The 23432-nt window shown below is 44.7% G+C and overlaps 1 protein-coding gene across 2 annotated transcripts in view; it reads right to left on the reverse strand.

Annotated features, from left to right (window-relative positions):
* Positions 1 to 22724: 22724 nt before the first annotated feature.
* The window catches only part of LOC144105640 (uncharacterized), a 38421-nt gene continuing 37713 nt past the window's right edge, over positions 22725 to 23432 (reverse strand). For both annotated transcript variants that reach the window (XM_077638754.1, XM_077638753.1), the window contains one exon: positions 22725 to 22822. In XM_077638754.1, coding sequence (XP_077494880.1) covers positions 22745 to 22822 — 78 coding nt within the window. In that variant the 3' untranslated portion in view covers positions 22725 to 22744. The remainder of the gene's footprint in view (positions 22823 to 23432) is intronic.

Consider the following 23432-nt stretch of genomic DNA (forward strand, 5'->3'; position numbering starts at 1 on the left):
GTCGACGTTCGTGGTGTGTTCGCATGTCAGAGCCCTCTGCTTGCTTAATTCGTCGAAGCTCTGACATAGGGTGACAACTTCCGCGACGGTGCGCAGGTCTCGTGCCAACAACATCTCAAAGGCGTCGTCATCAATGCCATTGAGAATATGCCTGATCTCGTCGGCTTCGGACATCTGTGCGCGTTCACCCTATTGCACAGATCGATGACATCCTCGATGTAACTCGTGGTTCTCTCCTACCTGCTGCGACCGCGCACAAAAGGACTGCTCGGCACGGAGTTTTCTGACCGCCTGACGGCCGAACACCTCTTCGAAGTTTGCGTTGTAAACGGACCATGATGTAATGTCCGCCTCGTGGTTCTGATACACCAGATTACCCACGCCCGTCTGATAGAAAATCACATTGTTCAGTTTGGTTTCCGCGTCCCAATTGTTGTATGGACTCACCCGCTCATACGATGTTAGCCAATCCTCAATGTCGTGGTCGTCCGTGCCGCTGAAGATAGCGGGGTCTCGCTGGCGGAGAGAACCAGTACAGACGACGGCAGCCAGGCTCACTTGTACGGCTTGGTGGTTGGCAACCGAAGGCATCGCGGTTGGAGATAGTGTTCGGCTGCGGAGTTCCAGGGCGAGAGGATATAACCCGGCACCTCCACCAAATATAAGGGGGGGTTTATTCGGAGAAGACTCTTAACGGTAGTACGGTCAACCGCAGTCCGAGGTCATCTAATGCAGCCAGGAGCGTTCACCAGGCTATGGCCATGCGGCTCGCGCATATGGCCGTCGTCTTCCTTACACTGGGAAAATGAAACATGCGGCATTATCAGGGTACAACAAATTTGAAGTACTGAGAGGTGGTTGGAAAGGATAATGACGCCAGGGCTTACATTAGGGAAAGCGGTTTTGATACGATGGGCAGAAGATCAGTCTAGATTAGAAATAAATCAGGGAGCTGTTGGAAGATTAGCACTAAGTTCTTACGGTGAGACACCAAATGTGTCGTTACAGAGGTATATAAGCAGGACATTATTCGAAGCATGAGAATCTCAGAGTAAAATAATATATGAGGAACGCCTGATAAGATTAGACAACAGGAGGGCAGTTAAGGCATTTAAATACTTATACAGAAACAGCGTTGACTCACGATGGCGAAAAATGACAGGCAAACTAACCAGTAAGTTTGGAGGACACAAAGACGGAGAAATAAAGAGCTTAAATGACATATAAAAACGCAGAAGGTGAAAGTTAAATTAGTTCAATGGAAAAGAAGCAGAGTGTGGAACTATATTGAAATTACAAACGGTAGACCAGGAAGCAAACATTCGACAGCAAATAGAGGGAGTGCCCTAATCTTTGAAGCTCCATCAGAGTATCTCAAAACTCCCAGCTGCAAAAAAACTATGTAACAAAAAAGATCACACATGGCAGTGTGTGGGAAATGTGTGAAGAAATTGAACATCTTACACTCGAATGTGATGGTATCCATTTGGATGTCGACGGAGGCACAGTCGATCTCCCTGAGGCCGTAGAGTTTATAGATAACAATGGGCACGTTAATGAATCTGCGGTGGATGTTAACAAAAAGTGATTGGAAGATTGGTGGCTCAAAAGCAGAGAGGTGACTTTGGAATAAAAGTGTACGGTTAAAAATGTATTGGAAGAAAAGGGTGAATTTATGCACCAAAGTATAACACTCTTAAAGAAATACAAAGAAGAAAAAATGCGTGGATGGTGCTACTGCCACCACCCCGTGGACGCTCCTATCTTCCATCCATGGTTGCAAGCCTGCCGGGTTGGGTTGCGCTAGTGATAGGATGTCTCCATTTTGCTTGCGCCAACGCTAACATTCTCGGTTTGACTGCCTACCTCATCCCTTGCCTTACGGCACCATTCCATGGGCAGCCCTTCCCGCCGCACTAGTACGCGATACGTGGAACTGTATCGGCATATGCTTCGCACCTGGCCAACAAGCTGTCCGCCCATGACATGCCCTTTGCAAGCACACTCCCGTTGCTTATGCTTCGGATGGTCGCAACAGCGGAAGACTTCACCTGGCACTTTCGATGGAAGGACCATTGTGACTCGCCCCTGAAAATTTCACTCAGAAACTCTGCTACTGTGACCAAGAACACGTGTCGGAGCGCATTCATTTCTGCAGTGGGGTAGGCTAGGCGCAGCACAACACGCACCGCTACTTTATCTCAACTCGCACTTTGCACGAATGCAAAACACTTTGATCCACGGCACGTGGAAAGTGCTTGCGGATGAAATGCGCTAGCCATTTAATGAGCCTTCTCTGTGGTTAGCGTTCCTGAGCGATACTTCATTATAATCAAGCGTCCTTGTTCGACATAGTATCATTGTTTGCACTTGTGATATCTAAGTGTAAGACAGCGAAAAGGAACACAGACATTGCTCGCATTTTTTTGTTTGGTTTGTGTGGTTTAACATTCCAAAGGGACTCAGGCTATGACAGGCTACTTAATGCAGGGTGCGGTTAATTTAGACCAGGTGGGGTTTTTTAATCTGCTCTGACATCGCACGGCACACTGGCCTCCAGCGTTTCACTTCCTTCGAGCCGCGACCGTCGCGGCAGGATCGAATCCGCCTCTTTCGGATTAACAGCCGAACACCATAACCACTCAGCGACGGCGGCGGCTATTGCATCGGTTGTAACAGTTCTTGCCTCCGCTCTAATCTCAAGACCAAGACCGTTCTGCCAGCTGTGGCCATGCCTGTTACCGCGAAGAGAAACACACCAAGCACCAAGGAAGAGCCACAGGTTGGCACGCAGCGCAAAAGCTAGTGGCACCATCTTCATATGTAAGCATTTTTTGGCATCGGCATTTTGCCTGTCTTTGTGCTCTTCTCTGCGCCATTCTGCGCCTCCTGCGCTGCGCCGAACCGAAATTGATGTTGCGAACAGGGGATGGTCACGGGGTAGCGCTGATGAGCTGCGCCTGCGGTGTCTTTGGGATAGGCGGGTTATGTCACGGACTGGTTCGGTTAGCGCGATCTGCGCCTCTTGCGGCGAATGTGGGAGCGGAGCTTCTAACTTAAATAATGCCCCCCGCTGTATGAATATGTCCCACGTAGCCGCGATCTCACTCCAATTCCTCCTTTCTAAGGCGTTGCCCATCGAGGGGTCCAAGGTCCGGCAGACGATCCATGCTAATCGGACGCTCAGCCCGGATCGATATGCTGTGCTACAGAGGTAGCGGTCAAGGCGAGGAAGACGGCCGCGAAAGCTGGCTCGATCCACATGCTGGCCGCCCTTCGTCAGCTGGGATGAATGATGAATGAATAAAATGCTTTAATTCCGCAATTAAAACATGTTCACTCAGGGTAGAGCTGCAAGTCCGGGAACACAGGAGTAGGTGGAAAATGCCCCGGAACGTACTACAAGCTACTGCTGGTCGGCCTCTGCGGGGTTAGAGAGGCACTCCTCCCAGGAGGTAAGGGCGGGAGGATGGAGAGGAGAAAAGGTGGGAATGGCTTGGCCACAGTAGATCACGTGGGAAAGGGAAGGCTCTCACCACGAGACCGAAGGCGGGGTTGTGGTAAGTGTAGAGAAAGGGGTAGGGTGGTGTCTGTGTGTAGTTGGCTCCGGATGACTGCCTGTTGCTGAGGGATGGTGGGATAGGGTAAGGGGCACTGTTGTCAAGCAAGGTTCAACTCGGCAAGATGAGATTGAAAAAGAACACGATGGAGGCGGGCGGATCGGCAGTGCCCACCCGCTCGTGATCGCGTGAACACGATGTGCACGCTCCCTGTACCGCGCGTCTCACGCTACCTTTGTGCCATGTGCGGATGGCGAGGGGCCGTCACTGAGGCCATATCTTGGAGGTGGGGCAATGTCAAAGTGAGGGTCTCTCTTTAGTGCTAAAGCCTTTGGTAGGTACGCCCATTGACACTTTTTCTCCGATGCTTTCTGCAAGACGTGGGAGGCATCTGCGCGCTCCGACTTGCTGACAGCGTCGTCCGTGTGGAAGTTTGCATTTGCACGGACCGCGGGCAAGCATGCAGCATTTGGTTAGGAGCGTCATCTTGCATATACGACGGTCTGTCCAACGCTCCTTGTACGCGGCTTGAATATGAACGCCAACACATTCTTTGCTGTTGTCTTTTAAAGTGCCTTGTCTAACTTTTATATGGGGTGCCGCTACTGACGAACCTTTTTTTCATTCTCTGTATTAATAAACCATTCTCTGTTTATTTTCGCCGCACTTACAACAACCGCTACATTGTATTGCCACCTCTTCCTACGTTAATTTCGGAGCCTATAGGGGCACGGAAAATTAGAAATACATGCAAACACTACACAACCTACCACATTGCTGAATGTATGCATTTATATGGTATTAAAACGCGATTCAACTGTCCACAAAAAGAGATATATTCGCACATTTCTGAGTCCGTGAAGAAATCAGACAACCCTGACAAAATAAACAGTAACCGCCATCAAAACTTACAGTTAAGTTGTCGTCGCTGCGCGAACCAGCTAGCGGTAATTATCGCCATACCCCTCGGGCAGAAAGCCTGCAGTTTTTTAAGCGAAATGTATTTGAAAGTTGCCTAAGAACTACAAAAGCTTTGTCTTCAGTAGAGCCTACGAAGGCAGGCTAACGAGGTTGATGTATGCATACGAAAGAAGCTAACATTAATTTAAGTTAACCGAACCATAAGAAATAATTTATTGACGGCATTGGCTAAGACCATCAATAATAGAACATTTCTCTGCGCTTTCTTTGCTTGCAGAGACCATTGGCTCCTTTCATAAGCACTCTTTGCTACGTTTATCTCATGCTTGTCGGACATAACCGGGCTGCAAATTCTGCCACTCTCTGGGGCTAATTAACTCATATACTTTTTCACAAAACGATATGAACAATGGTCGAGGGGAAGGATTGATTCCATAGCTCCAGCTTCATGGACGAGGCTTCCTTTCGACTCTTTTTCCTTTTTTGTGTGTGTTGTCAGGAATTCCATATTTCGCTATTCTCTTCATTTGGATAAAAGATAGACATGAAGGAAGTCAGCGGTTACTGAAACGAAAGAAAGCATAGGGGAGTTTCTAATTTTCTTCTAGGTGGTGGCTTTTGAGAATGCGAATATAATGGCACAATTATTTACGGTTGAAAGATAGTTCAATACAAAGTAGAAGAAAATACCACATGCTTCCAGACGGATCCGGTCACACGACCTCCGAATTGTGTATCCTGTGCTATACCTACTGAGCTATGGAGGCGGCTTTCCTGTATTCTACTTTGGTGTTTTTCTGTCGTAGATGTAACCTATCCTTAAATGTCTTCATCAGGGCCACACTCGTCCCTAATGGCGGACGTAGTACGCACTGTATTACCGTTATTGCACGTGGAACGTGATCGACGGGAACTTGCGAAAGCGATGCGAGAAACTTATGCTTCCTATGACATCAAGGCTGCCAGAATCGAGGCCCTAGTTAAATACTGAGCAGACAAGGGAAGGGAAATGAGAGGTTCGTTACGACACACAACTGAAGGAAGTGAAGTGTCTCCGAATCGTAGGAAATCAGAGGGGAATGTCCCTACTCATTCTTTTCGACATGAAAGCATTTATTGTCTCATAAGTGGTGTGTACAGGACCAGTCAGCAAAGCGTGTCAACAGAGTGTGTCATCGGTGCGTGTCCGTACGAACATGACCAGACAAAAAGAAGAAACTCACAGGCATGGACGAGGCTGCAGCGTTTACCTATGGAAAGAACCATAAATTCCACAAATGATTGGTGTGAAATCTCGCGCAACCGGAAAAGTTGCGAAACGATTTTCCGTCCCGCGCTCTCAACTTGAGGATTTCGCTGAATAGGCGAATCTATCTCCATAGTTTTCAACTCAGTACCTTCATTACCTTTCTTGCATTGCCGTGGTTGGGTGAGCTCATTTCAAACAAGGCGCTTTGTTCATCCGCCAGCATGTTTTGCTTCTTGTAGCGCGACAGCAGACGTGCCCGATAAGTGAAGATGGCGATGCATTTGCACCGGTGTTGTGGTTCCAGAAGATGCGGGTAAGAAGTAGAAAGGCTCATGGTGGTAGAGATGAACGTTAAGAAGCTGGATTGTTGAGGTAGTTGGTGCATGAACTCGAGCCCTTTGTGTGCCAAGCGGGTGCTAAACGCATACGCCACAAACGGTCTTTTCTTCCAACATGGTGCTTACTCCACGAGGTTAGGTATGTACAGCAGGGGCTATATACATATTATTTGCAAATACCTCAGCTAGTGGCTGCACTCCGCCAGCTTGACAGAAGACAACACAACTAAAAGGGCGGCAATGAAAGATACCGCATCAAGAGCGGAGACCAGTCCGGTAGAAAGTCCTTTTTGTCATAAATCTCCCAGAGTTAGAGCATCATTTGGCTAAAATGACATCTGGGTGAAACAAGAGGTTCACAGTTGCGGTCATGCCACAAAGGGTCGGTTCAAGCCTATTAGTTAAACACAAGTGAGCGCGTTGCGGTGTGTGCGACGGTTAAGTGTGTAGGGGATGCGTACGGATGTTCGAAAACAATGGCTCGCAAAAAAAGTTGCTTACTCATTTAAGGGTCACGTGAAGTGTCAGGTGACAACGATGACTTGCGAAAAAGTGCTCTCGAATTTGTATTCTATATGAATGGCAAATTAATACCTTAAATATTTTATGAAGTAAAGATAATTGATTAGAAAGTACAAGAAAGAAGCGGACCCCACATGCCGCCAGTGGAGTCCGCATCTACGACCTCCAATTTAAGCGTCTGGTGATCTGCCAACTTAGCTACGGCCACAGTGGCCCACTCTCCTGGGTAGCCGTCATTGCTGCCATTCCTACAAGTTGCTGCCCAAAGTGGCTGTAACTGGAAAAGGGCCAAGGGTAAAGCTGAACTCTTCGTAATATCAAGCTCATCCTCTCGCCGCAGGATTGCAGTGCTTTGCCCTAAATTACGACCTTTTGCTCAACTAGCAAGGGGTAGCAATGAAAGATAAACGTAATAAGGCGCGTATATAGTTTTCTCGTGCATAAAAAATATAAAAAATAGCAAGTCAGTAGATGCAACTGGTCTCCAAATAGCGCCCATTAAACATGTTCTACACCTAATATGCCCCGCTGTTATTCACATTTACAATCTCATATTATCCACCGCTGTATTTCCAAAGGCACTGCAAATGGCTCGATTGATACCGGTTTTTAAAAGCGGCGACAAGAATTTGATTCGTAACTGTCGTCCAATTTCTATACTACCAGTGTTCTCGAAGGGTATAGAAAAATTAATGCGTGGTAGGGTACTATCTTTCTTTGAAAAACATAACCTGCTCCTTGACTTTCAGCACGGGTTTCGAAAGAATCGATCCACTGAAACAGCATTACTGACTCAAAAATAAATCGTTATAGATATGTTTCAAAATAAGGAAATAGGTGCAGGCATACATAGAGATTTTGCTAAGGCTTTTGACTTGATAAACCACAGAATTTTACTACATAAACTGGCAAGCTATGGTGTCCGAGGAAAATCTCACGATCTTACAAATCGTATTTGTCGGACAGAACACAATATGCTGACTTTAAAAATTCGTTGTCCTCAATACAAAATATTTATGCAGGAGTCCCCCAAGAAAGTATTCTGGGACCGCTCTTATATTTATTCTATATAAATGATATTTTGCAATATGTAACTGATGGAAAGATTGTATCCTACGCTGATGACACTTCGGTGTTCATAACCGGGAGATCAGAAAGTTACATTGAAGAGAAAGCAACCAAAACACTTAGTGAATTAAATACATGGGCAAAATCAAATTGTTTGAAGATTAATTCTAAAAAACAAAAATAATATTGTACTTTACAAAAGGAAAGACAATTTCTAGGCCGTCGAACGTGTTTTTAAGCTCTGATATTGTTGAAATTGTAGATTCCGTTAAAATCCTTGGCGTTATATTCTCAAAGCATTTGACTTGGAATGATCATGTTGACTATATCAGATCAAAAGTGTCTTCAGCTGTCGGTGTCATGTTGCGGCTGCGCGGTACTCTTCCTGTCAAAGTTAGGCTATTGCTATACAACTCATTCGTTCTTTCTCTTTTACAATATTGTTGTACCGTTTGGGGCACTACGGGTGTCACAAATTTATCCAAGCTCCACCTTCTTCAAAAAAGAGCTGTAAGATGCATTGCTGGTGTTCCTTACTGTTCCCCAACACAAGACTTGTTTGTAAAATATGAAATCCTGCCAATCTATAGTTTACACAATTATACACTTTTAATGATATATAAAGGCTCTTCACAAAGTGATGAAAATTATATTAGTTATCTGGCAAAACTTGAGAAAAACACGCATATCCTGCAGACTAGACATAAAGAAATTTGGTTAGTGCCGACGCCTAGGGCATATTATACTGAGCAGTCTCTTCCTTATACTGTTCCAGTATTATTAAATAAATTAAACAAAGAATTGTTTGACCCCTTTCAGCATTGAAGTGATGTTATTAAGCAATTTTTTCTTAGCAAGATTACGTAATATTGCACTCAGTTTAAACCTATACCTGTTATTATTTTTTTTCGCTTCCCCATGACCAGTTATTTGTTTTTCTAATACCTATGTTTGTGCTGCAATGCATAGTGCTGCTTTTTTACAAAGTGTTTTGTTATTATGTTTCAGTGTTTATTTGGAAACTGGAAAATCTCTGCCTGTGTACTGTACTGCCAAGTTGATAAATGGGGCAGGGCCTCTGTCAAGCTTACGAGCTTTTAGTCCTGTCTCCTTCTCTGTCCAAGAGAAAAATAAGGACTGAATGAATGAATATAGCACATTTAATGGGAAGGCACGATAACCGACGATCGTTAATGGTAACGAACTGAATAAAAATTGGAGGCAAGCGTCCCAGGAGGCATCAGAATGTTAGGCGGGCCGGTGAGATTAAGAGGTAGCCGCAGCTGGCCCGGTAGGGGGTCAATTGCAGAGACGCGGGAGAGGCCTTTGCCCCGCAGTGGGCGTAGTCAAGCTGGTGATGATGATGACGATGATAAATAAAAAATTGCACTGGTGCGCTTAGGAAACCTGCGATGATAGACTGAAAGGAGCAGCTGTCGAAGAGGTGTAATAGAAAGTCAGTGTGAGGCCTATGTTGAAATTCACCAGGTTTTCTTCTATAATGGACTAAAATATTGTGCTGCTTTTATTGTGGTTCGCGCCTTTTATGGAAGATTATGCTTAATTCCTTTTTTTTTGTTTCAGCGATGTGCTGACCACATGGTTCCACGTGATGTGAGGTACACGCTGGCGGCTCTGGGGTTCTTCAAGGACTTCGTTTCGGGATGAATATCCGTCGCGTGTGCCGCAGCTGTTAGCACCTCTGGTTAAAACTGAAGATTTAATCAATATTACAATTTTTATTTTCAAAGTGACAGCAAAATATTCTTACTATTCATTACCAAAATCTGCCAATCAACCTATCGATCGGTTTGTTTGTCGGCCGGTCAATGCTTAGACTTAACTCGCGATGTGCCGATTAAAACCGAGATCATGGGAATGCACAAAGGTAGTTTTGTCAAAATGCGAGCACTGTTTTTCTTGCGATTTTAATCCCCCTGTCTTGAACTCCTCCAGTTCTAGACCCGTTTTATTCAGCTGCAAACAATCGAAGGCTTCTCTCGTCTTGTTTTTTTCAGACGCTTATACCTAGTCTACTTCCTCGTCCGGAGCTATTGGCTGAGATGTGCTTGGGGGCACCGCTAGAAGCCAAGAGGGCATGCCCCATTTTTCACACCTGCACCTAATGCAGCAGACATGGTCCATAGTCCAGTGTATTTTAGGGAAAACATACAAGGTGAAGTAGACTTCAGCTTGTAACAAATTAAGTATTAGCATGCCGCCATACTGCTGCAAAGGAAAGCTATACAGCTTTTTCAGAAGCATCGCAGTTGAAGAAAAAGTCTTCAAGGCTTCGGAATCGAACCCGAGACAAACTCCAGTCCAGCGCAGTCTTCTAAAATCTAAGCTAACCAGGGTGACTAGTCGATGGCAGAGTGAGGCCGAATTGATCAACTCTTAGAAGTGTAGCTGTAATATTCTACTGGAGATTCACTGTTTCTGCTTCGAGTTGTTGATCAATTCGGCTTCGCCAGTGTACTATAGGATATCACCCAAAGCTGCTAAGCGCCTTCGTTAGCTTAGTTGGCAGAGTGACTGCCTCGTATACATGACGGAATCACCTCGATCCAGAGATCAGAAAAAAGTTGAATTAAACTGCACGCTTCTGAGATAGCTGTTCAGTTTCTTCTGTAGTCGTATGGCTGCACTGGGGTGAATCCTAATAAATGATTACTCGCTAAATGATACTATGTTTACCCTTTTGGCTACAGCACACGTGTAAGTACTAGATGACCTTGGTCTCTTTTGGCAGTCGGTGAATTCTTTCCAGTCAGAGGTTCGGAAACCGTTTAATATTTGATTTCATGCGCTCACTGTACAGACTCGCTACTGATGTTCTTAAAATTTTGTTCTGCATCTTTGTTTGCGTCTGTTGATCGCAGGTTTTGCGAATGTTTTTTCTGTTCGTGTATATACTTTATCTTCCCGCTTTTCAACTTTGTCACACTTTTGAGCATGAAATGTTGCCTCGATCCCCAGATCAGAAGGAAGTTTTATTAAGCATCAAGTTTCTGAGACAGCTGTTCAGGTTCCTCTATAGCCGTATGTCCATCCTTCTGGCTACAGCGCACGTATAATAAGTATTCGCCTGTTTGGTCTCTTTTGGCAGTCAGCGATGTCTTTCCAATCAGAAGATCGGAAAGCGTTTCTGAATTCATTCCTTGCACTCATTGTACCGACTCGCTACTGTTTTGCTTAAGATGTGCCATCTCTTTTAAACAAATTTTTATCCTGTATTGTCCTTTGCGTCTGTTGTTCGCTGATATTGTGAATGTTTTTTTCTGCCCATGAATATACTCTATCTTGTCGCTTTTCTACTTTGTCCAACTTTTGAGCATGAAATGTTTTTAATTCCAGTTCGTGGCGCTCATACGAACACTGTCCTTACCTGAAGAACAAGGCGATGCCAAAGCTGTTCAAGAGATTTCGAGCTGTTCTGTCCGAATTAAAAGGCAGGAAAACGAAACCACCCCGTAGTTAAATGTGCGAGCGCATTTCCAACTAGCACCGGCGCTAAGAAATGAGCTTCATTTTCCGATGGCTAAGACCTCTGTGCCACAGCAGTAGTTTTTTTTTCTTCTCATGGTGTTTATTACACACGTTTATGTACGCGTAAGGGCTATATACACACAACATTCGTAAAGAAGGCAGATAGTGGACGCGCTGCACGAATTTGAAGGAAAATAGGGCGACTAACAAGTAGCAAAGCTAAATGTGGAACCAGGAAATAGAAGCGTAAGAGAGAAACCACTCCAAAAAACACTTTTATTCTGAACGTATTCTAACTGGAGCATCAATAGAGCATTAAAGAGGCTCCCCGTTGCAGCTAAACGCGCGCGGTTTCTACAAGCTGGGCAGTCCGGTCATGAAAATGATATCACTGGTTTGGTAATCATGTTTAGTTACTAAAAATACCCCACACACTCTACCTTCAGCGCCTTTAGTAGCGCATTGCTAAAGAGAATTCCTGCTTTGCTGTTAACAAAACAATTTTCTACGTTTTCCGGTATATTGCACAGACGAGCGTTTAGAGAAGAGAGAAAAATATTATTTGTATGGAGCCACGCTATAACAGGTAGAGCTTTGGCCTGTAGTTTATGAAAAAGGGTTTTTGTAAAAAGGAGAAATCGACACTTCACGCACCCGCGTATATACATGAATCTCCTCTAAACTGTTGTGGATTGCGCGTCTCTCTCTCTATTTCACACGTGTCTCTCTCTGGTATCACGTGCGTCTTTCACTATAGTTAAGGACCAGCCGAATAAATGCGGTCAATTCTTTCGTCAGCCCTGTGTTCTGTATTACTTCAGTGATGACGAAGTCTCGAATCATCAGGCAGCAATAATGATGGCTTGGCGAAGTGACCGCTGGTTGATATTGAATGCGAACACAACTTGTCTGCTTATCAGGTACGCCTGGAATCGTACTTTGATGCCTATCGCAGACTGAAAGAAACCCTTATAAAAATGGTCTATAGCCTTTCTAAAGTTTTTCCTTTTGTCTGTTCATAGCCTCTATACTCTCTACAGAGAAACGCCTGCTAAAACATATAGACACAAGTATATAGATGGTCTGCAGAATGTCCATAGGATTTGTATTGCCGATAGACTAGTACATATGATTTGTATATTGAAAGTCTTTAGACTTCACCGTCTAAATAAATTTTTGTAAGTGTTAAGCGCAAGGTGCTCTTAACTACGGCGCTGAGTAACCTGACCGTTTATCTGGTAACATCGCGATGCGTTCTTAAAATGGTTTACTGGGGTTAATGGGCTAACCTGCGAAGATATGTTTGCAAAGCTCGCCGAGTACTTTGTCCCGAAATGCAAAGAAATAGCGGAATCTTACATGTTTTCGCTATAAGTCAGCACACTGGTGATGCGGCTAACGATTTCATCACGAAAATGCGGAATATTGCCAGCAGATGCAACTTCGGCAACGCCATTGACAGAATGCTACGTGACAGAATTGTCTTCGTGCTTCGAGACGACGGTGCCCATACAAGTCGTCCGCATCGTTACGCTAAGGCTGAAACAGGCTGAGGGCATGGTTTGTCAGATGGAATGGCAGCGTACAACGCAGACACAATTCACAGAAGAAACCACGTGAGCAACAGTGAGGAAGCACTGCGGGGAAGACAACAACGGCGCAGCGCATCTGGTAAAACGCCGCGGAAGCACAATCAAGTTGAAGCAAGGCAAAATGCTGCGGCGGCCAAGAACATCGTCAGTCCAGCCACGGTCTTGGTGCTGAAATGTAGTTAATTGACATTAGTTATTTATCCTATTTATGAACTTCTCTCATAAGTTCTACGACACCTGCAGATACCGTCGCTATGATCGCGAAAGAATAATTTTTCCCAAAACTCCTATTTTTGAAAATTCATTATTGTCTTTCTGCGAACACTTTCTAAACCGTCCGAATAGGCGGAACATCGGAAGTCGATTCTTCCGTAGATTTCGTTACTTACCACTGAGGACCATTCGCATCCATCGTCCTCGGGATTTAGGGCTGGTTTCTTTAACGGCGTGCTGCTGTTAGGGCTAGAAGCTGATTGTGAAAATCATCCGCAGATGTCGCTGCGAGAGAGCGAGGTTCGTGGCGCGAGAGAAAATCACAACGACGCTTGAAGACACAGCTGGGGTGCGGAGAAGCGAAGACTCCAACAGGCAGTAAACCAATCTAGAGAAGCGGCGTATTGTTGGATGAAGCGCAGACGGGGTGCGTAATATTTTTTTTTACTGATTGGCTCACTGCAATGTAATAATTAGTTGAGAGAGGATAGGACAAGAGTCATCTTTAGTCTACCATAGCTGTGTCGCAACTTACGTTCCACACAAAATATTGGCTGGAGAATGATGCGTCACTGAATGTCTATAAGGCACTTGTCCTCTGTTAACCTCGGTGTAAACTGTCTGAGCGTGTTATTTATTACCACGACCAGACGACAGAATAGCCAGTGCCAGGTAAGTTAAAATAGCAGTTCTTTTATAAGGATGAGAAGGTCAGATAAAAAAATATATCGCTCACGCAGGGCTTTTACTGCCGATGCGGTTCGCAGATGCTTTCGCACATAGCCACCCACTTTCACCGGCAATCGCAGTTTCCTACTGTCTCTGCCCCATCATAGTAACGCACATGAATAGAGTGTCGGGAAAATTGTTTCATTTTAACTCTTATTTTTCCGGCAATAAAAAGGTAGTTTACTACGGAAGCAAAGACAGCAGAGCCAAAAGGGGCTAGAAAGTGAGAGTTCACAGTAATACGCAGTGTTTTTATGAGTCGCAACTTTGGTATGAGGCTCGCCGCACGAGGGTCAGCTGATCTTGCTATTGGCGCGATGCAAGCCAAGCACTCTATGAATTGTGTGTGTGTTGGGGGGGGGCAATCAAATAGGCGGTAGATGACTTTAATGTAGGGCTATTGCCGGTTGGCGCATGAATGTAGGGCCCGATGACGGTACATGTATGCCGTAGTCGCTGTAAAAGATGTTAAGCTGGTTTTCGCGAAGGAGACGAATGGATGAGGTGGAGAGTTCCAGGTTCCTTTTGCTTCTTGGTTTTCGCTTCTGGAAGCGCATGTCCAGGCGCGCCCTCCTCTAGTTTTCCCATGTGAGACGGGGTTGCTTACGCGTCATATGTCAGTACCGACGTACTTCTGAACTCAAAATCGCATTATTCCTATTCGGGCGAGGAGAAAAATCGGCCTTTGTTCAGCTTTTCGCGGGGGGATGCAGCGTGAGTGCGGAGAAAGGACGCCATCACACTGTTCGTCGAAGTCAAAGTGAAGGCGTCTGCCTTCCTTGTGAAGGCATCTGCAGTCACCGAAGAAGGTACGGCATCGACTAGGATATGGCTCTGGACGGCCGATTCCTCGCCGTCCTTCCAGCAGGTCACATCGACACCGTTGTAATTGACGGGATAATTGGGTGCGGTAGTGGGACCACCACCGGCTTTCTGTTTGCCTTCGCTTCCTGGTTGAAGCAATATTTTCTTCTTCTGTTTACCCCTGTTAGTATACGCATAGAGCTTCTTACTATTTATTAGAGGGAAAGCTGGCGGCCCTTCACCTCAGGCACCATGGGCGCTCAAAGCATCATGGGGCGATGAGCTATTTGGTGCGGGACAGTCGGTTTTTTTCAGGAACAGAGAGTGGCGTTACTAATATGTCCCATTCAGTATGCACTTCGGTGTAAACGTAGTGCACAAAAGCCATATTTGCGAATACACAACAGCACACGACGCCAATAATAGTTTTTGCTTTCCTAAATGCCATGAAAAAACCTGTTAAAAAGTGGAAGCAGCAGCATTTGTTTTGCAAACATATTTCTTCTTAAATTGCGTCTTTTAAGCACGAAATGTTGGTTTTTGCGGTGTACATTATTTGGCCAATGGGGGAGCAATCCATCATTTATTTTGGGCAAACTTTACATTTACATGCTTTTCTTCTCGGTTCTTGAAGTTTATTGAAGAGATATTGCATGTTAGGACACTCTTGATTATCGAACAACGTTATCAGCGAGGTGTTACTGAATCTCTTGCGATGTAGAATTCCCGCCCTACATTTCCATTTATGAGCGTAAAGGATCACAGCGACTAACATTTGCGAATCATTCGGGGAAGTTTAATCATTTGAGCATGATAGACACTCTTGTCAGTTGCTCGAGCTTCAGAAAATGGCTTACTGCAGATCTCGCTCATGATTTACGGCTTAAACTATGTGTTCCAGCTCTTCTTTTACGGCCGTCATAAGTTATGCGTGCCAATCATGTTTTGAGTATCCTCACGGCGTTATTATTGCAATCGGCAGGTTCTCTTGCTAACGTTGTCAGAATTGTTTCAAATGGTGTTGCTGTTTTTTTTGGTTTTATTTTTATTAATGTATACAATTCTGCTCTCTTTAGTTGATTCTTCTTTCTCTATACTATGTCAGTCATGTTGTCCGCACGTGTCTCGGCCAATTCCCCGCAGTAGGTACGCGCCATTTTAGCCTTGAGGAGAAAAACAAAAAGATTCCGGTTCACATACGCAGAATACTTCCGTTCACGTTTAAATGTCTAAAGCAATTTTTTTTCCTTTAAAAAACAAAAAGAAGGGTCACGAAATATAAAGAAAATCTTTTAGGACACAAGCTCTCCGGCGTGGAGGGCGTCAATTTTTATAAATGCCATCATATTTTGGTAGCTAATGAACTGAGATTCACTAACTAAATTTTAAGCAGGACAGTCTTGTGGGTAGTGCTAAAGGGGAGTGGTTGGAAACGGACAAGCCGATGCCGTATCAGTTTAGAAATGAACAAAAGGTCAATCTCTAAAGCTCTGCAGTGCGCGCGAGGAAACTAGGCGTTTTTGTAGCGATAGTTACACTATGGTAGCATTTCGAGCCTTCAGCATGGCGGCGCCATTGCGGTGGCGGCGCTGTCAGCCCGTGGCTGCCCCGCCATCCCATGGCTGCGCCGCCATGCGGTCACGTGGTTGGTTACATGGTGCGGGGCAGCTGCCGGCGGTGCGGCGCCGTGGCTGATCACGTGGTTCGTCATGTGATTGGTCACGTGACCAGCCTCGCGGTGCGGAGCAACTGCTGCTGCCGGCGGCTGGCACTCGGCCACGTGTAGCTAGCGCGTCAATCCAGGTTTAACCTGAGCTAAACCATCGCTAATATTTTTTTCCGGCCAAAAACCGAAACTTAGCACTTAAAGTGCGCAGGAAGCTTGATGACAGCGGAACGTTCCCTACACTGACATGTTGCCGCGCTTATGGTGCTCAGTTTAACTGCTTTCTCTGTTTTACCGCGGCATGCAGGTTTTTTCCTTCGCCACTTGGTTGAGGGAAAAGGATGGAAAAGAAAATGCATGATAGGGGCAGTAGACAGGGCCGCTCGAATTCGGCCCCGAACGCAATGTAACACATCAGCGGAGGTTGTTGCCTTTGGTCCGAGCTTGCGGCTCGCCTCACACGCAGAGTTAGTTTCTTGTGGAAAAAATTGTCGAATTTTCTCGCGATGCACAGCTGTAGGAGACAACTTTTTCTTCGTTTCTAAAACTGATATAGAATCGTTTTGTCCGTAGCTTCTTATTATGATTTGGAATTAACGACCAGTATGTCGTAATACAAAAAGTAATTAGAGAATTTCAGCTAATTTGCTACTTAATTATGTTGTTTTTATTGTAATTGACGTCCACCGCGTCGGACAGTTGTTCTTCAAATGATTTTCTGTCTATTTCTAAGTCCCTTTTATGAGGAATTTTTGAAAGCATTCTTTGAAACACCCAGTATACTTTGTTCTTTTGAGTAAACTGCTGTTTGTCACCTGTGATTGGAATTTGGCACGTTCGCTAGTTGCGTTAACGTTGGTCTTTCTGGGTCCCTGGAGTGCTCACATCTTGCCGTACTTCTTACGAACAACGCAGGGTCTACTCAGATGATACCTTCCCGCTCCATCTCATTCTGACGAAAAGACTCTTGTAAGGCTGTAGGCCGCATTTGTGCAGTTCTACCGACGCGTGCGTTCGCATTATGAGTGCCCGGCTCGTTGAAACAGGCGAGGGGAATCCCCGAGTAACTTCTTGCGCAGTGGTCACTGCAACTAATAGCTTTCTTGATGTCGATCGAGGTGGTGCGCAACCAAATGTCAGCCTGAGTAATCGAAAGGTTTGTTGTAAGTTTTCTCCCAATGGCCTCTGGCATTACTTTCCGAATAAAATAATTCCTTCTCTCAAACCGAGAATTTGCTCTTTGCTAAGTTCGTGGAGTTTCAAGAAGTTACGCGAAGCCAGATGTTCTTTCCATCCATTGTACTTGCCAAAAAACGGGCTCTAGTAATAAAAGAATCCTGACTAGCACCGAGGCGAAGGAAAATATTTCATCTAGAAATATGAATTATGGATGAAGGCAATCAGCCTTAGCTGGGATAGGTTGGAAAGCTATAGTGACCAGGAAGAGACAGCAAAAAGGAGTAGAAAAGGGCCTAATTTGCAAGTTTAGGCCGATGTGACAGGTATTGGTACTAGAGGCGTTGATTGTTGAATGTGCACCCCTGTTCACTGTTTTCCCCGACACTCCCGTGCGTTACTTCCGTGAGTTGTTGCGAGGCGGCGCCGAACAAACCCCAGATGAATACGGGATTTATCTGTTGGAGAGAGATGACAAAGTGAAAACAACTGGGCGATAGAGGCGGAACGAACGATGCTATCCGTTCAAACACGAAAAGTTATTTGCCAAGGTGTTTATCGTCCAGAAATCTAGCGGTCGCCTTAAAATCCACATTATCGAATAATATGAAGAAATCAAGACAAAGAAAATTCCTTGGGTTCTTAATGTAATGCGAAGGGAAGATAACCGATATTCGTTAAGGGTAACGAACTGGAGAAAATTTAACAGAAGGCAAGCTCAGCAGATTGCGGCCGAAAGTTAGGTTGGAGGAAGTGATTAAGAAGTTAGCAGGGATACAGTGCCACAGCTGGCACAGATTTGGGGGGGGGGGGGGGGGTCTTGGAGAGGCCTTTGTTCTGCAGTGGGCGTAGTCAGCCTGCTGCTGCTGACGATGATCCAATAAATCCGGCTAAGGGTTGAATTGTAGGGCTGGAAACTGCGCAGTGGTGGAGAGATGCAAGATAGCACGTACGTTGGCATAAAGGTCAATAACATTTGAAGAACTCGAAAGGTTCAGTTTGCTAGACGGCGTTCTCCTTCTGTGGTTGCGCGCTGTGTGTGCGGACTGCACTGTGCTAACCGCGTATGTAGTATATTTATTTATCTATTTATTTATTTATTTATTTATTTATTTATTTATTATATTGTGTACCCTCAGGGCCATGGGCATTAAAGAGGGGATAGGGTACAGGTGTGCAAGGAAAAACAACAAGAACCAAATTGAACGGGGCTGCCGTTAACAAACAGTTACAAATGTGTCTATTGATACAGTGCTAGCTATGCCGTTCTTGAAAAGGTGGTAATCTTTGATTGTTGCAGTTGGTGCGGGAAGGCCTGCTTTCACTCTTCTGTTGTGCGAGGGAAAATCGTCTTAAAGAAAGCGTTAGATGTGCAAAAAGGGACACCGACTTTGTAGGGATGATCTAATCGCGATGAGAGGTGATGTGGAGGAGCTATGAATTCACTGCGCAAGCGTGTGTGATGAAAAAGGCTTTGGAAAAGACAGCTACGAAACATTTTCTGATGTTAGGCTTAGGATGGTATATTGAATGGCTTGGTTTCATTGAAGATATGCTAGCAGTCCATTTATAGTTAGAAAGAACGAAGCGGGCGGAATTATTTTGAACCATTTCTAATGAATGAATGATGTTTTCGTGATGAGGGTCCTTGATAGTTTCGGACGTATTACCGTATTGTACAACAATAGTTTTAGGGATGAATGCGCTTTAGAGAAGTTAGCGCGGATATAACCCAGTATGCGATTAGCATTATTAATTATGTATGTAATATGTAGAGACTAAGTGAGAGTTTAAGTGATGTGTACACCAAGATTCTTGTACGAAAGAACCGACTCTAAGGGGACATGATTTAAGCAGTAAGCTGGGGCATTATTGCCAGTTCAAAACACGCGAAGGGGTTTACATTTCTTGAAGTTTTGATTATCGTTTTAGTTCAATTAGCCATGTTTTACACCACCAAGAGATCGCGTTGAGGACAGATTAGAGGACAGCCACGTCGTCGCTGCGTGTTATTTTCTGGATAACGACACAGTGATCGGCAAATAAATTGATATGAGAGGAAACAGAAGAAGGCACAACGTTAATATAAATTAGAGAAAGAAGAGAACCAAGGACTAAGCCTTGAGGAACGCCGGAATAATCAGGGCTTGAATGAGAGTCTATATTATTAGTTGACATGTGTTGTGAACGGTTACACAGAAAACATTCAATCCAACTTAGAGGTTCTGGGTCCATGCTCGTGAGACGTAGATTGCGAACTAACAGTTTATGACAAACTTTATCGAAAGCTTTCGAATAATCAAGAAAAATACAATCTGCTGTTGAGCGGTTGTCACGAATGAAGTTTAGCCTATGAGCGAACAAAGCAAGTTCAGTCTGGCAAGAATACGTTTTCCGAAAAGCATGCTTGCGAGCCTGAAAAAAAAAAAACAGAATTTGACTCGAGGAAGTTAGCGAGACATCAGTGAAGGATATTTTCTAGTATTTTGCACGGGGCTCTGGTTAGTGAAATAGGGCGGTAATCAAGGGGGGAATGCTTTTCCCAGATTTAAAGAGTGGAACCACCTTTCCGACTTTCCACTCAAGGGGCAGGTATCCTGTTTCAAGTGATTGCTGAAATATTTTAGTTAATATAAAAAAATTGTGGCTCCAATCCACGCTGTGAAGGTGGCTGGACAGCGAAGCTATGCTGTTTGCATTAAGTATTTAGCGGCCACGCGTTTTTTGCTTACGAAAACGACACGAAAACGCAACCGTAATCTTTACCGGGAAACACACGCGGGTAGAAGGAACGTTCTTTGCATTGTTTGCAGGCGCCGTTATCATACATTATGCGGTTTGCACTTCACACGAGGGCTTTGAATGACGTCAACCCCTTTCGAAGCAGCCGCAAACCTAATGTTTACCGGAACGCGTAGTTGTAATTGTCGGCACCGCGCGTCGAAAATATTTGTCCCCTTCCGGCGCAGTTTGGGCGCCCCCCGAGATATGCGAGACGGGCGTTATTTCCTTTCCTTAAGACCAATCTTCATTTTCGTTGCCTTACGGCATGGTTAGGGGGTTAACCAAAATATGCTCGAATCCTAGGCGTCATTTCCTTTGCTTAAATTGTCCAACGGGCAAGACGTCGCGCCGAACGACCGATGGCTTTCCGTAGACCTCTTGGTAACGCTGCAACACTCTGTCGCGTCCCGCTCTTAAAGACGAAGCTGAACAGTCGTTTTTTTTCTTATTTTTAATGTATTTTTCTTCTTTCCTTTTTTCAACCTATGACTGCTTTATGATCAGCATGATATACAATTTTTGTGCTGTATTTTTTTCATTGTTTCTATTTTTCTTTATTTTCTTTTTCATTTTTTTTATTACGACTCCTTCATGATCAGTATGACATACTATTCCTATGCTGTTGGGACCTTTCCGATCCTTGAGTTTTTTGCTGACGGCGACGAGGAAAAAAAAATTTCCTTTACAAGGGTGCCTCCCGAAAATATCATCGTAATTTGGTCACAACCAGGAGAGGAAGAGAGTAGGAGTGATTTGAATACAGCTTCAACACAACGGGGCTTAATTTTAATTGGGAACATATCATGGTATTCGTAACTGGGTGCCGTGGGGAGCGAAACAATGGAGGGTGTAGAAAGGTTTCACGTAAATGCTTCCTTAAGAATGAACGTGATCTGATCCAATGGTATATGACTTCCTGAGGTTTCTACAAGAGCTAAGGTAGCATCATCTTTTTGGTTAATGACGCCCCAGAGTTTATTTGTGCCGTTTGTTAACATTAATGGAAGCGTATGGCGTAAAAAGTCTCTCTTGCGTTCTTTAGCGCCGACACACACTCGCTGCTCGCTGATTTGTAAGCGTCTCAACGGGCCTCACTTGAAGGCACCTTGGCTGTCATGTACAAACACTTCTTTTTGTTAGGCGCCTTAAGTGAGAAATATACCAAGGAGCGTCAGGTTTATTTGTTACAGTGCGAATAGGAATGCACTTTTAGTTAGGCAACAAACTTTTTTTACGAACATTGCCCAATTAGTTTCAACTTACGGGGGTCAAAGTCCTGAAAAAATGTCGAGGAAGGAACATAAGTCGTCGTTAATTTCGTCAAAGTGAGCGTTATTGTGATTACAGATAGTGACTGATCTTTTGGCATATATAGTTTGTGCGAGATATAGCTGCAAGCAAAGTAACGCGTGTTTGCTTATTCCAAGAACCTGAATAATGTTCGAAACAAGGTCAGGCTGTGAAGTGAGAACGAGGTCAAAAGTGATCGCTACAGACTGTTTTGTTCCCGTCGGATCTGCGATAAGTTGCTGGAGGGAAAAAACTGCGCACAGTTCTAAAACGTCTTTGGCTAGCACAGAACACGTGTGCATTGTAGGGACAGTGCTGGACCATGATATGTTAGGCATATTAAAATCGCCAATGAAAAGTAATGGACAGTTTGAGTTACGAGAAGAAACAAACATAATGACATCATGATGAGGTTAACGGACTGGAGCGAAGCGGCTACCCACGTCATGTGGTGTGCAGAGCAAGTAATAAGGTTGCTCACTGGTTGAGTGTTATATTATGAGCGAGAAGACGAAAGAACCCAGCAGTCGTGATGTAATACGTCCACCGTCGGTCGCGCGGGATTAAGAAAGTTGCTAGTGGCTATGGCGTTTGAGTCATGTTTTCTGCTCCGAAAACGTTATCAGGGTTATGCCCTCTGACAGAAAGGAAGTAAAAGTGTGGCTCAATCAGAAGAAGAGCGGGTTGTGGTGTCAAACAGATTTCCCCGTACGTTGATTGCCGGGTAGGAGGAGTATACAGAGTTCCTTTTTCATGCGGTAGGAGATATGTAGGACAGAGTGGACGGTGTCTGAATGTGCGGCTTATGGAACATGCGAATTGCCTTGTTAGGGGTGATACATGGAGCAATTTGGCAGCACATTGTTGAAACTGCAGCAACAAAAATAGAGAAAAGGAATGCTCTCTGTTATTTTCGAGAACGAGCTTTCGGTTCCACCACCGATATGGACCAGCAAGGCAGATAGTGGATGCATTTTTCGTATCGAAATACGGGACTTCTTGGGTCATCGATCCATTGGTGAGCTCTTGTGGAAGAGAGGTAGATTTTTTAGATGCACAGGTGACGAATGCAAGGTAACAGTTTCCCGTGCATTGGTTTACACGTGAGTGCTCTGGGTTGGTGGGGTGTGTGTGTATAAACTGAAGTTTCTTAATAAACCCTTCAGTTGTGACTAAGCGCTGTGTTCCCCCTTTGTGTCTGCGTTGGTAGCGCTTGTGTCGTTGACAACGAATGTTTACCAACTTGCTCAGTTATCTGCCTTGATGTATCAACGTTTAGATTTTGCGTGATCGTAAGTGATTCAGAAAAATAAGTTAGTTGGGAAAGTGGCTGAGAAAATAATTTATTCAGCTCCACCACATCGCTTTCCAGGGCGACATAGTCCTCGGCAGCACACACCACGTCTCCACTGATCTGGCAGCTGGGCAAGAGAAAACAGAAGAAAAAAACAAAGCGTAAATTTATGGCGCTGCTCCAACTGTTACGTTCTTAGACAAAAAAGACAACACGAATATGCATGCTTTATCGCCTGGAGATGTTTGCCTTTCAGCAAGCAAGTTTTAGCAAGCAAATATGCTGCTGGAAACAAGTTTCTCGTAGAAAGATGCACTAAGGCCGTTGCAAGAAATCCCCCAGGGCGGTGGCTAAGTGCCTATGACACCCAGCTCGTGAGCCTAGGAAAACAAATTGGAAATTCATGGCGAAAGAGCCCTTATGATGTACGATACCACAGGACTAGAGGTGGTTGATTATAATCCGCAGCCTTCCAGTACGGTGTCTCACATGGCTCACTGCAGCTTTGGAACGCTAAACACTACCATACCGCACTACACCACACCTGACCACACCACACCATTCCATACAATACAATACCATACCTTACCATACCACACAATGCCATACCATACCGTACGTTATACCGTACAACACAACCACACCATAACACACCATACCATACCATAACATAACATATCATAAGATAACATAACACACCACACCATACCATAAGAGGCCATACGATACGATACAAT

This window comes from Amblyomma americanum, chromosome 9 (genome assembly GCF_052857255.1).
Source record: "Amblyomma americanum isolate KBUSLIRL-KWMA chromosome 9, ASM5285725v1, whole genome shotgun sequence".
NCBI classification, from domain to species: domain Eukaryota; kingdom Metazoa; phylum Arthropoda; class Arachnida; order Ixodida; family Ixodidae; genus Amblyomma; species Amblyomma americanum.